This window comes from Mus caroli, unplaced genomic scaffold (genome assembly GCF_978045245.1).
Source record: "Mus caroli unplaced genomic scaffold, Mus_caroli_1 scaffold_4, whole genome shotgun sequence".
Lineage (NCBI taxonomy): Eukaryota > Metazoa > Chordata > Mammalia > Rodentia > Muridae > Mus > Mus caroli.
The window spans coordinates 14877105-14892520 of NW_028227259.1; the positions used below are offsets into that span (position 1 = coordinate 14877105).

Below are 15416 nucleotides of genomic sequence, written 5' to 3' on the forward strand. Positions count from 1 at the left end.
GAAAACAGATGTCCTGCCTACCTGCTTTGCTGAAGGTTAGAAGGGAGCCAGTGAAAATCTTTGAAGACAGATCATCTGTCTGTGGTGTGTGTGTATGTGTGTGTGTGTGTGTGTGTGTGTGTGATCCTTATTGCTGTTTCCCCTCCCTTCAGTCCTACCAGTCTCTGCCCCCATTCTACCTGCCCTTTTCCCTAGATTCATGTCACTCTTTCTCTGTTTCCCTCAAAAGAAAAAAAAAATGCTCCCAGGGATATCCACCAAACATGCCCTAATAAGTTACAATTAGACTAGGTTCAAATGCTCATATCACAAATACACAAGCAACCCAGTAGGAGGAAAAGGGTCCCAAGAGTATGTAAAAGAGTCAGACACTCACCTATTCCCACATTTGGGAGTCCTCCAAGGACACCAAGCTATATAAGGTATTGAATTTGCTTTATGTGCAGTAGGAGATTATGGGGAGGTTCCAGTCTGAACCTCATTCAACATCTGCCATTGTTATTTAGAATCCAGAGGATAGATGAGTCATTGCCAAGCTTGTCTGAGGCTCTGGATTAGACCCCATATATCAGAAACAAAACTAGCAAAGACATTCATTTAAACAAAACCTCTTGCTTAATTAACAAAACCTTTCCTTTTTACTAAAGACATTATACACATTGAGAAGTTTAGATGGTCTCATCAAGTGCTACACATAAAAGAGGCCTACATAGTAGGCCTTGAATGACACATAGAAATATGCAAGTTTCAAGTATAGACCTTAAACCTAAACTCCACAAGTTACCAGACCTACATTGACGATTCTACAAGATTGATTAACATGATTAACATGATGGTGGAGAATGAAAATGTTGCAGGCTCAAATCAAATTACTTCGGAGTATCTTTATCCCTTTGATAGCTAGCTACTCATTGGCTGGATCTCTGACTCACATATTTGTGGCTATCAGGTAAATTCTTTTAGAGTATATTAACAGACTGCTACTTTGCACTCGGCTAAACGTTAATAAGAATGCCATCAGACCATATCTGAAATGCACAGCTCATATGTCCTCACTTGTCTGTAGTTGGCCAGCCAATTCTTTCCACCAATATATTTGAAGAAGGCTTGATCTGTTGCTTTCTGTTGTTTTCTTACTATAAAAACATTGTGACTCTGTGACTACAGTAGAACAAGGTACTTGTAGTAACTCAAATCCCTGCTCCAAGTCAGTGGTCACTCATATCGGGTTCCAGGATAAACTCTCTCCTATTTTCTTAGAGATGATAGCTGTATGTTTGCATACTCAAGTTATGCACTGTTTACAGCATGGCAGAGCCACAATGATTTTCCCACTATTCCTGAATTTGGCACCAAATTATTTTAAACATTGTACATACCAACAGCATAAAATTTGACTACAAAACAAACCTCTCAAATAGAGATTCTTTTAATTTGAAATTTTATTTAAACAATCTCTCCCTACTCTAAAAATATAGTAGGGAAGACAGACGTTTGGATACATTAAAAGAGAACTTGAGGCTTTTAGTAATCTCCTACCACCCAACTCACAAATAGTTGCTATTTGGGGGCATGCTCATTTTCCAACTTCTGTCTGGAGAATAGAATGCTGAAAGGATACCCCCCCCCAACCCCGATGTTTCTAGAAAACTAGCATGGCCTAAATAAACTCCTCTGCTATAAAGAGAGATTAATGATATTTTTTTCCTTCTTGGAAAAATTGACAACAATTTCTCGGAAAGAACATTGAATTCTTCTCTAAGTTAAAGAAAGTGCTTCAGCTGGGCCTCAGAGCTCACATCAGGCTGGATGGATGAAATACATTCAACTGGGAAAATAGGAAGGAGGGAGGGAAGGAAAATCAAGAGATGACAGGAGGATTGTAGGGATCAAGGGAGAAAAGGAAGAAGGAAAGAAAGGAAGAAGGGATGGAAGCAGGTAGGCAGGAAGAGAGGGAAGAGGAAAGGAGGAATAAAAGAATGGAGCAAGGCAGGGAGGGTAGAATAAGGAAGGTAGAAAGTACTTCTCTGATAGCACTTAGTGCTTTGGAGAATATTTATTTCTTTTTCATCTAAGTCAAATGAAATAGAAATTCCATTCAATAATACAGACTTTGTGTAGTATTGGGTGGAGGCTCTACATGATAGTCAAGGAGACACACAGTCACTGGTCCCTTGTAGCCCATTACCAGGTAAGAATGAGTCTCAGAGCTTATCATCAGTGGAAAGAAACAATATGGCACATGCTTTACAGACTGTAAAAGAGACAACAGATACCATAGAGACAAAGACACCCCAGTATTGTGCTCTAGTCAGAGCTAAGCCATATTATGTATAATGAAGGTGGCTATTAACGCTGTTCTTCCAAGACCGTAAGATAACCAACCAGCAATTCAAACAATGCTACAACAAGCAAAAGAGCATTCATAAGGAACATAGCAATTGTATCTGACCCAGATCAGTAATCATTGGCCTGGAAACCAAGCAGTATATTTTGAAGGAACCAGTGACTGGTTTTGATCACAAGAGTGTGATGTTTACCTGGGATATAAAGTATCTATATATCATTAAGTACTCCATATGCTTGAGAGGCTAAATATATCATTTTTAAGGAAACAACTGCTGTTTCTCTCATGCTTCAGACTAACAGCCAGAATGATTTGTCATATTGTACAAATTTTACAAATATTCATAATTACTATGAAGATTTACAAAACCCTACACCCCACAACAATTGTTATATACTCCGTAAAATGTCCTATTGATGTAGTCAATTGTGGAAAGGAAGACACTTAACATAATGTTACCATATATTATGTGCATTGAAATTCACAAAGCAAGTGTAGACTTTTCATTCCCTGCTCTGGATTTATTAGGACTTATTTCTGTTTTCCTGCCTGTTTATCAATGTTGGAAACTTCTCCCTGCAATATTCACATTTAAAACAAAAGAAGAGATATTTCCAAAGTCTTGATATCTTTCTAAGTGTGGTGTTCTTCATGCGCCTGGTTCTGTAGGGGTAGTTTGTATTTTGTTGAGGGAGTGCCTACTTGTTTTAGATGGTACCATGAGACCTGGGGAAGCAGGGAACTAGTTATACACAAGGGCCTCTTTGGAACAAGGATGGGAGGCTAGGTTCTTGGGTGTGCTATGTATTTTGGGGACATATTTTGTTTGCCAAGGTCATGTCTGGACATCTCAAGGTGAGCTCCTACTTTTATAGAGTCCTACAGATACCTGAGTTCATGGTGGAATCATCATAGCTTTTTTCAAAAGAATTCTTTTCAAAGGAGAGTCTTGAGTTCTAACCCCATAGGCCCAACAAAAGACTAGTGATGCTTATGTAGCAGGGTTCAGATTTTCAAAACAGTTTTGTTTCTGTAGATTTGTGTTCTGTTGGTATGAACTTTGAGAGGGGTTAGCGATGCACCTTACACTTCTTGGAGGTCTACATGCAAGAATGGTCAGAGGAAAGAGGGACAGAAACAGTGGTACATCAGTTATATCCTTGGAACCTGTTCTCTCTCTCTCTCTCTCTCTCTCTCTCTCTCTCTCTCTCTCTCTCTCTCTCTCTCTCTCTCCCCCAGTCTGTATGTCTCTCTGGCTGTCTCTCTATGTCTGTTCCCAGTTTTCTTACCAGAAATGGGTGTGCAGGAGGATGTATAATACATGACAATATGTACATATAAATACATATTTATATATAATTTACTGCTCTCCCTAGATTTGGATCCAAGCCCTCGAAATTTTATCATGTTTATTTAAATCAGTATATTTTAGATTACTTTTTGATTAATGTCTGATTTTTAATTCAATGGTCTTCATTTGCATTTACTGTTCAAGTTGTAAAAAAAAAAAAAAAAAAAAAACTCTTTGAATTCTACTTAGCTCACAACAAGATCATTTCCTCTTTAGCTGCCTATCAGAGAGTTAAGGTTAAAATGATGTACTCATAGATGTTTGATTTCCTTTTTTTTTTTTTACTTTATTTTGTTTTTATTTTTATGTTATTTGTTAAGATAAAACTCTCCCCTTACCTGTAATTTGCTAAGTGGAAGGGCCATTTGAAAACTTCTCCTGCCGGGCGTGGTGGCACACGCCTTTAGTCCCAACACTTGGGAGGCAGAGGCAGGCGGATTTCTGAGTTCGAGGCCAGCCTGGTCTACAGAGTGAGTTCCAGGACAGCCAGGGCTATACAGAGAAACCCTGTCTCAAAAAAACAAAAACAAAACAATAACAAAAAAACTTCTCCATAGATTTTTCTGCCCTCTTGTAATATTCCAGACATATCACTTCCTTAGGAACTAGTGATGTGTTTTTGGTTTTAATTCACCAATTTTCCCTCCCCCCTTTGTGTTCATAAACTACAGTATTTTAAAAGCTTTGAATACTCCCTTTTGCCAACTACTATTGCTGGAGAACAATGGCACACAGTGGATGCTACAGTCAATAACATGTGGACTTTCAGAGGATGTCAACATTCTCTTTATTTATACTAGTTAGATGTTTTAGAAATTCTGGACTTTAAAATTTCCAAAATTTTAAAATTTCAAAATTGTGGAATATTTATGTACTCACTAATTTTAGACAGAAAAAGAAATCCATTAGAAGTTCTCAACACTTTATATTCTTAATTATATAGCATACTGAGATGGCTGACATAAATAGTTAAATTTAAGTCTGAATGCATATTCATAATTGTTCTTACAACACTCCACTTGCTTTACTCTTACCGAACTGAAAAGTCTCATAAAACTCATATTTTAGAATGGAAGCTGCTAACTCTTTAAAATACAGAGAAGAAAAATCTCAAGAAATAAACATTCTGAAAAATATAAATTTTGATTATCTTCATAAGACAAAGATAATGATTCTCTAAAGATGTCAGTAGTAAAACGAATCCAAGAAGTAAATATAAACTAGGAAGATTTCATTTCTGAGAAAGAATGCTTTGATAATTTCTTTGCGGGTAAAGTACACTTTCAGAGTGTCTTGTCTCAGGGTAGGACTGGAAGGTACTTTCTACTATTTCAAAGCTCAAATGCAGTTAACATCTTTGTTGTGTTGTGAAGTAATGAATTAACCAGAAACATGCTATTTCCATATTAAATTATTATATAAAATTATTTTTTTAGTTGAGTCTTCTGAATAATGAACTAGATGTATCTACTCATACATTTTGTTTTCAAGTCATTGCAGGAAAATTATGGAAACGGCATTGAGAGATGCAATGCCTCCTTTTACCACAAGAGGGAAGCACAGACCTTTTTAACAGAATTCTACTTTCATGGTTTGAAAATATTTAAAAATATCTTTCTGAGAGGCTATCTTCCATCCTTCCACACTGAAGTGAAATTTAAAAAATATGTCTTGTTTATTAAACAGAAATAGTTTTAATATAGTTTAGTGAGTGTTTCATGAAGAGAACAAGCCTCAAAATGGATGGGTCGCAGGTTTCTTGTACAGTTTATAGCAACCACAACACAGCTACATAAAACTTATGGCTTAAAAAAAAAAAAACTGACCAGAAAGCTCACACGAGAATTCTACAGTTCTGATATTCTGTATATTTTACCTTATGGCTACAAAGAGGAAAAAAAAAAAGAAAAAAGAAAAAAAAACTCCAGAAAGAGTTTTACATTTTTCTTGATTATGAAAACCTATAACCTTTTCTTTAATATTATAATTATAATACATATCCCAGTGGCAAAATAATTTCCCTGAAAAGCAAGCTCAAAATTACAGCCCGATCATATGTTGATAAATACGTGAAGCCTTTTAAAGCAATACACTCGTTTAAGTACTGTGAGAGAGATGTTTGTACAGTCAGATGAGTATGCAGAATAACTTAAAACACCTTCCCAGCCTCTCAGTACTACAGGAAGTTCTTTGAAATAATGGAAAGACTTTGCATGCTTTCAGTCTTTTTTTCCCCCCTTTAAAAAAATGTTTCCATCCTAGGTTCCTCAGCCGCCGGCAGAGGGCGTCCTCAGGAGAGCAGCGTGTGCCTGGGCAGGCGGAAGTGCTCAGCTTTGGAGCGAAGCCTCTTTTCCTGGGGGTTGGCATACTTCCACTTGGAGGGAGACATTTTAAGCTTTTTCCTCTTCTTATCTGTACACCACACCTTTTCGCAGTATTCTTCCACTCTCTGGAAGTTGCTGTAGCCAATCAGCTGCAAGAATTCCTTGTACCAGGGTTTTGTCCCCTGAGACATACCGCTTAAGGGAGGGCAGGGCATCTTGTGATGTCTTTCCTCTTCATGGTCCTTCTGAAACATGCCCTCCACTTTATGCTCTTCGACCACCTCCAACGTGATTTTACGCACAGTATGGACAAAATTGTGTTCTACTGTCTGGCAAAAATAGGTCCCTGCATCTGACTTGCGTACTCTGAGGAAGAGCAAGCCCAAGTCCATCTTGACAACTCTGTCATCCGTCTTCACCTGAAAAACCAAAATCAAAGGAACAAATAAGTAAATAGCAACGAGTATCGTATAGTCCAGAAAATATCAACCTGGGTTTCTTCCCGTTAAATACTCTTTCTCTTTCGTGATCACACCATACAATTATGGTGGTCTACAAATGTACCAAGTGATTATTTAAATTGGAAACTACATTTATGGATGATAGTGAGGTCATTTCCCACCAATACATTAAGAAGTCACTAGCAGGCGCAAGAGAGACCTTTCTCCCTAATGAATCTCATTAAAGGGGAGAAAAACAATCCATATCAGCACAAGGAAGCAAAGATGCTTTCATTACATCGATGATATGTCCCAGTCAAGTATGCCAAAACAGCATCCCGAAGTAGTACAATGCAGAAAAAGTATTGGAAACATTTGAATTAAATGTTGGGATATGAAATTATTATATGACATACAGTGCAATAAGAAGAAAGTTACAAACACACACACACACACATTATAGTTATTGTCCCATATTATCTTATGGAGACAGTGATTTCAATGGAAAAAAAGCATCATACTAAAGAATAATTTTAAGAGTATGCAGACTTTTAAATCTCTTATTTGTGAAAATTTTCAACAATATTAGAATGTCTTATTTCAAACATCGAAAGATCATATATGAATTAAGGCTACAAGAACACAAATGTATGCATTCCTCTATTCTTCTAAATATTTAATAAAGCCTTTAAGATGTGTCATAGTTCAAGCAGACATTATACTTTTGAGGGCATATGATGGGGACAGCCAGAATACTTAAAAAAAACAAATATTCCCTTCCCTAACTCTATCTGCTCTCATTCCTAGTACTACCACCTTGTTTCCTCTTCCAGCTTATGTATGTATGTATGCATGTATGTATGTATGTATGTATGCATGTATGTATGTATGTATGCATGTATGTATGTATGCATGTATGTATGTATGTATGCATGTACGTATGTATGTATGTATGTATGCATGTATGTATGTATGCATATATGTATGTATGTATGTATGCATGTATGTATGTATGCATGTATGCATGTATGCATGTATGTATGTATGTATGCATATATGTATGTATGTATGTATGTATGCATGTATGTATGTATGCATGCATGCATGCATGTATGTATGCATGCATGTATGTATGTATGTATGCATGTATGTATGTATGTATGCATGTATGTATGTATGTATGTATGCATGTATGTATGCATGTATGTATGCATGCATGTATGTATGTATGTATGTATGCATGTATGTATGCATGTATGTATGCATGCATGTATGTATGTATGTATGTATGTATGCATGTATGTATGTATGTATTGTTGTGTGTGTGCACAAGCAGCACATGTGCCATGGTATGCATGTAACAGTGAGAGGTCAACTTGTAAGAGTGGATTCTCTCTTTCCACTATGTGGGTCCCAGGAGCAAACTCAGCCTTGGCAACAAACACCTTTACCCACTGAGCCATTTCACACAGCAGCAAGATGATTTCTTAGGAGTAAGGCTTTCCCAGTGTTCTTTCATCTTCTATGCTGGTCTTATTCTTTCTTTTCTTCAGTGAATCTCTTTTCAGTATATGCTAGTGCGTTTAAAATTTTTGTCCTAGGTTTAAATTTGATTTGTTTTATAATAACTCCCTTACAGCCTTACATAAGGATCTTTCTTGTCTTTTTACAACTTAACATCGCTGGTGTTTGTAACATACAAGCTGTTTAACATACTTTTAAGTCATTTATTTTTTCAATGCAACTTTCTCCTCTTTAGTCCCATTACAAGGTCGAGAAGGGAAAGGGTGTCTTACTTTTCACGAGTCATTACATAACACAGAGTCGGAATACAGTGTAAGCAAAACATATCAATTTGCCCTTGGGTGAAAAAACCCAAGGCAGTGCTGCATGTCCATGAAAATGGATCCAACATCCACATTTGCTAGAACTACCTAATAGTGATTTGAATAGCAAGGAAGACAGAATGATTCCAGCAAGAGCCCATGAGTCAGGAAAGACAGCTTCAACACACATATGTTAGGAAGGTCCAGGACACTGGCTTCGTAAGAAAAACCATGCACCCACAGTGAGCATCTTCTGTCTCCCTCCTGTCTCCTGTCAGAGTGAATAAAACATGAGAAAATGCAAGATGTGCAGACAATGACCCTGCACCTAATCAGCTACTTAATGAAAAATAGATGAGCTCTAACCTGTGCTTCTAACCTGAAATTGCGTGTGTTTTTGTTTAATATTTGATGTCTGATATTATAAGGTAATATTTCATTCATAACTACATGTTCAGGTTTGAGAAGCACCACACTGTAGGCCTATAGAGTCCAGATTGCCTAACAGAAACACGACAGTTACCATGGGAATTGTTCTACATTGGTTATTTGCACAACAGAAATGGTACTAGTCTCCTAATTTTGTTTGTCCTTCTTGGTTACAGTAAACTCACATTTTATCCCAGGAATACGTGTTATTATAACTCCTAGTATCCACTATGTAAGTTAGATGGCCTTAAAAGTCGAATGTACCTTCTATGGGTAATGGATACCTAAAAATAAATATGACTTAGAACTTTGTACTTGCATTCCTTCTGTGATTTAATCCTTCTACATTAGCTAACTTAGGCACACCCAACATCAAATCTTGATTACAGGATTGTTTTCACACAGCTGGGGTTTTTCTCTGACTGCAGTCCAGATTTCTGTGGTCAAGAAGATGGTACAATTCTATCATTCTATTAAATGTTCTTTTGGGCAATCTATATAAACACAGAATTTCTTACTAAAAAATGGTTTAATTTTTTTTTTTACTATAAAGATTGATTCATGATGTGCCATTATAGCAAATAAAAAAGTAGCTGTCCCAGGAGCTGTGCACATGTGGAAGCTGGTCGGAAGGGAGCAGCGGCTGCTGTTTCCAGGCCTCCTGGTTCCATTTCTTGCAATGGAAAGAGACAGACATGGGCCTTGAATTGGATTGGCACAGAATATACTATAAAAAAATAACAAAATCAAAAATTTGTAAAAAATAAAGGTCAACGGCATATTGTTTTGTTTATCTAACCTATATTTGACATAAACAAAGATTGACTAATAGAAAAAATGTATCTGACAAGATAAAAGTAAAATTTTCTTTTACTAAATCATGCTTAAACGTGGATGACAGATTACTGCCAATGAGCAACGAGAGAGTGAACTGCTTCTTGTCTCCTTTGTGGAAGTCTAGGAATATACAGGGAACAAATGTGGAAAGGGAAAGGTTTTTTTTTTTTTCTATCAGAAGACACTGAAAATCACCATAAATGAGAGTTCAAATTAGTGTGACCACCATATTTAAAACATCCAACATGTGCAAATTGGCTTCTAGAATATAATTTCTTTCTATGTGAGATTTATGTCCTACATTTGATAACTAATCCAAGAAGCAGAGAACTCAGTCTTAAACATTGTCTTCTGACCATCACCTACATGACCTCATTCACACATACAAATCATACTCCATGCAATGTACACATATGTGCACGGGCACACACACATACACAGACAATAGTCACAGAACTGAACAATACTGACAGATTCATACTTGGGTCTACCAGTGTCATTTGAAGAAAGATTATTATTAAAGCAATAGAAGTTACAATGGATATATACTTGCTAGATGTTCCATTTCCACCTGAATGAAAGAGAGATGTCTTGAATCAAGGATATGATATGAACCATGGTGAGGAGGTTTAAACGAAATATGGCATGTGCAACAGCAGTGTTACTTTTACAGCTCACCAATGTATGTCTATTATGTAGCTATCTATTATGCAAATATGGAATTGGACTGCTTTCAATCATTCCAATGGACACCTTGGGAAGAAGGGAGGAGTGTGGAGAAAGGTGTTCGAGGAACTATAAAAGCAAAAAAGAAAAATGTTGTAGGCATTCATAGCAATTTGTCAATAGTTAAGCAGGATTAACTAATTTATCTAACTAGAGTAAAAAAGAAGGATCAAAACAAAAATAAGAGCTAGAGACACAAAGAGAAGTGAGTCCAGGGTTTCTGTATAATCAGTAACTTGCTCTGGTGAACAAATGAACTAACCTGGTTTCTAGGTTCTGTTCAGACCCAAGCATACATAATCATTGAGGCACTTAGAAACTCGGATCAAACTAAGTTTTAAAGGCATGTACTGTACCTAGGGAACTGTACAACTGTCCTACAAGTACAACTGAACTCTGGGATCCCTACTGGAGAAAGTAACAAGGAACATACGAGCAATATCTTTAAAGCATCCTTTTAAATGTACTCTTTGGGGAAGTACATCTTTTGGGTACTGAATCCTGTGGAAATCTCCACTATATATCATGAAACAAAAGATGTGCCAGAAAGCAGCAGTGAATATAATACATTGATTTCCTAAAGGTTATTATCTCAGTGTAGATAAAGGGGAGACGCCCTAGGGCAGTTCAACAGAAGCTATCTAGATTAAAATACATGCTCACATGCACAGCTCTCTTCTGGATTATCTTCACAGAGATTTAATTTTCTAGACCACAGAAGCCGTGTTCTATAACAAGAGCAGTCAGAAACGAAGGGAATTGGCAGAGTTTGCTATTCACATGTGTCTGTAGAGGGCTTCCTGTATGGCCATGTTATCTGATTTCATCAAACCCTGACAAGACTAATCTCAGAGGGAGAAAATGCACATATACATCTGATTCTATAGATACAAGGAGATAAAGTTCATGTCCAAAGATTCTCAGTGTTAGCTTGAAGAATTAACCAAAGAGAGAATTCTCTTAAGCTCTAGGTGCATTTGTGTTCTGTATTCATAGTACAGGAATTGTTTGAGGTCTTTAGATTTTCACCAAACTAAGCAAGCTAAATGACTAATTATCTCAGAACAAGAACATAGTTAAGACATTTGATAATATGAAGTTTTCTTTTCCATTGAAACTGAAGGTCGGAATATTTGCCAACTGCAAAACAATATTTGTTTTAAAAGAAGAACACTTTAATGGGTTAAAACAAACATCACCCCGGAGCTCTTGTCTCTAGCAGCATATGTATCGAAAGATGGCCTAGTCGGCCATCAATGGAAAGAGAGGCCCATTGGACTTGCAAACTTTATATGCCCCATTATAGGGGAATGCCAGGGCCAAAAGAATGGGAATGGGTAGGTAGGGAAGTGGGGGGCGCTATGGGGGACTTTTGGGATAGCATTGGAAATGTAATTGAGGAAAATATGTAATAAAAATATTAAAAATCAAAAAAAAACCCCAAACATCAAAATTACTAAGCAGATGTTTCAAACAAGGCCATAGTTCCTACACTTTGTATTGTGAAAATAAGGAAAAGCAAAGGACACTGATATAGAACCAAACCCTGTGCTTTCCGTTCATGTGTGTAGTGACAGAAGCACAGACATGGCTGTCTTTGATCCCTTACATTTCTTGTCCTTGGTTAGCATTGATGAGTATCAGAAGAATGAGTCAAGTAGCAACCAAGATGGTGGATGGAATACGGAGCCTTACTCTGTAACTCTTCTACTTTCGAAGATATAGCATTACTATATACAGTAAACACAGAAGCAAGAACTGTATAGTTAGGTGGAAGGAGTCACTAACTGGGTTAAGCATGACAATTGAATTTTCAGCAGGATTTAAGTGACTTTGATTAATTTGTACAGCTTATTGTATTGACTAAATGCAGAGGTAAAATTGGTAACCTTGGTGATGGTATTAAAATAATATTGGGGAAAAGTTGTAATTTAAGAAATGGGGCTGATGTCATTTTGTACAATTTCCATAACAGATACATTTTTGTATTATTTAAAGTTGACACAATGTTCACAGTATGCTAGATTGAAGTCACATTCTTTTTAAAACATACAAAATGCATTTCCCTGTAAACTAAATATTCACAATGGTAAGATCAATACGAAGGGGAGACAATGACTCCCCTCTATTCACCAAAAGAGAGATTGTACAAATGATTGCATTGATCATAGGAACCAAGTGAATTACATCTTCAGATTGTTCCCCAAATCTCCCCCAAGAAATTTATGACAGGGTTTCAACTCACCCCTGAAACCCAGTCTTCTTACAGTATCATTACGATATCTTATGACTAAAGAACAAAGACCAGAAGATTGACTCTCAAAGACCTAGTGCTCACCAAAAAGCGAGGAGTTTGTTCTTCCTGATAAGTTGTTTTCTTTAAAATACAGAGATAACTTTCACAATTCTACTAAATAGTAAGGTTTCAGTGTATTAGAACTTTCATTAGTCTTTAAGTCTAGGGTCAAAACATTTTCTTCATAAAGAGTTGTATAGTAAATACTTTGTTCCTTGCAAATTATGGTCTCTACTATCAGTATTCTTAAATTATTAAGCATACAAACCTTAGCAAATAATGCCTGTTATAATATCTACCATTTACTGAGTTCTAGAATATAATTTTTATACATTTCAAGGGAAAGAAAATATTTCAACTGCACAGCTAAATATTTTAACAAGAAATACTTTTTTCCATAATAATGTTAGGACTGAAAAATTTGCCGTTATTTGGGGGCCTTATACATTCAAGTATACAAAATTGTAGGAATTAGGGATCAACATACTAGGGAAAGGTGATGATTTAGATTTCCTTATAAAAGTGAGGGTGTTTTTGGTTTTTTGTTTTGTTTTGTTTTTGCAACCATAAGAAATAACAATTTACATCCGCTTCATGTGACGTTTGGTCTGTTATCTTTAATGAAAATGGTATGTAAAAACATATATGCCTACCAAATTTAATTAATGACAGCAGACCATTGAACCATCTGCCCCTCATGTGTGGATGAAATCACACTATCCATTTAAATCAACTGTTGCCACTGCGCCTCCACACCGGTCAGAGGAAAAGACATCTTTGCTTCTTGTCTTTTTGAGCTTTGCCTTCAATGGCAGAGTCATGTCTCTAGTCCAGTCTTTGCTTCTTTTAGAATCCAGCCTGTCTCTTTTCTCTGTGATTAGATTCTCTCACACATGTTCTTTATCTTGCTTCCCCAGTTAGCTGCACATCCTAACCCCCTTTGGCTACTTCCTTTCAACTACAAACAGAGCCAAGTCCCATATTTCAAAAGAAACAAACTAAAACTCATGGTTCCCCTTGTCTTCCAGTTCCTCTCTTCTCTCATCTTAGGTTTGGTACAACGCTCTGCGCTGACTGTTTCTCATTCAACCCAGATGCATGTGTTCCTAACCCTTTTGTTTGATGGCTTCTTCCGTAGCTGTCCCACTACACACTATACTTGCTATAAACTGAGTATGTGTTTTCAGCATTTTGCAAAAGATGTTTCTGATTACCATATCTACCCAATTTCTTCTCGTAGGTTCTATCATATCGCTGTCTGACCTTCCTGTCTGTAATCACTTAAAGCAGTCTATTCTAAAATTACTAGCAACTTAATTTCATTTCCTTAATGTATACTATAATACTTTTTCAGAGAAATGTTGGAAGTTTTAAGTAGGTTACTGTGTATAAAATGCTCAGAACAGCTCAGGGTACACAAGAAACATTGAATGAATGATAACTGTAATGATTACCTGTTCTGTACTTTTTTTTTTAATCTGTCCTCTAATTTCCTCTTAAATATATGATGTTTCCCTTTGTTCATAGCTCTAGCTCCCTTTAGTTCTTAATTGTTCATTGTTCAAGCTGTGAAGGGGAGGTAGCCCCATTCTCTGCCCCATGCCATCTTAAACCAGTACCAGGCTATACTCAAAACACAGTAACTTCATAGCCCATGTGCTCTTATATGAGTACCCCAATTTCTATTTACTTCAGTTTCTTTACCTGCAAGGGTTCAGCACCAAACCACTGCAGAGAATAAATGTATTAATGGACATAAAATGCTCAAGGTAGTGAAAGCACACAGCCCAGAGGATACAACACTTCATGGAAATGCAAGAGCCCTTGTTTAACAACAGACACAGAGTAGAAGACTCAGAAGTCACATGAAAAATGAAAACCCATTGTTGCACATACTATTAACCATGATTCCTGATATCAGAGCTTAGAGTGTGGAAAGGTCAAATTGTGGCAAGGGCTCTTAGATGTACGTGAATAATAATGGCTTTGTCAGGGAAGATGAAGCAGCCTTCTGAAGAGTTCATTGGGATTACACTGGCAGGTGTCGACTGTCTGTACTACTGCCATGAGCTGATTCCCACTTGCTCTTCACTCCTGAGCATCTGAGACTGTATTTATATTCTGATTTCAGAGGATTTTGTCATTTTGTAGAAAGAACGTTTAGTAGAACAAGGCCTAGTCCTGAGTTTATTTTATTAAGTGTGAGTTATTACACATTCTGGGTCTCAATTACTTTGATTATAAACTATGTTTTTAGAATGGTTGTTATAGACTATACAGTCCTCAATATTCAGACGACGAATGACTCTAAGCTAACACTGAGTCAGGAAATCTTGAGTTTAAACATTGGGCATGTCACTGATTGTGTATAAACCATAACCCTCTCAGCTTCAGTTTCTGTAAGTGTAACAAGAGAATAATCACATCCACTATTCAGTTGAGAGAGGAGGACACCTAGCATAGACTCGTGTTCAGTAGGTTTGCAATAAAGAACAACTTCTTCTGTCAAAAGTACTCTAAGAATATCACAATGTTATGTATAGCAACCAATATATTTAACTTATTCACTGAGTATCTAATATCCTTGCAGTAACTATTAAAACAAGATTAACAATGGAATATGTCCTATATGGAATACTTAGAAAAGCATACTTTAATATTTAAAGACCTAATAAAAGATGTAGAGATTGGTTCCACATGGTGTATTTAAGGAAACAGGAAACTATAAGATATATATTTGAGAGCAATGCTGGTGCCCAGAGTTTATAAGGCACACAACTGAGATTTTAGATGTTGTATGGCAATTCAGGTATACACTTTTAAAGAATAACATGATCAAA

At 36.6% G+C, this 15416-nt stretch overlaps 1 protein-coding gene across 1 annotated transcript in view; it reads right to left on the minus strand.

The window, feature by feature from the left end:
• Window positions 1-3969: 3969 nt before the first annotated feature.
• Window positions 3970-15416, minus strand: part of Sema3e (semaphorin 3E) — a 220667-nt gene continuing 209220 nt past the window's right edge. The window contains exon 17 of the mRNA XM_021163140.2: window positions 3970-6441. Coding sequence (XP_021018799.1) covers window positions 5989-6441 — 453 coding nt within the window. The 3' untranslated portion in view covers window positions 3970-5988. The remainder of the gene's footprint in view (window positions 6442-15416) is intronic.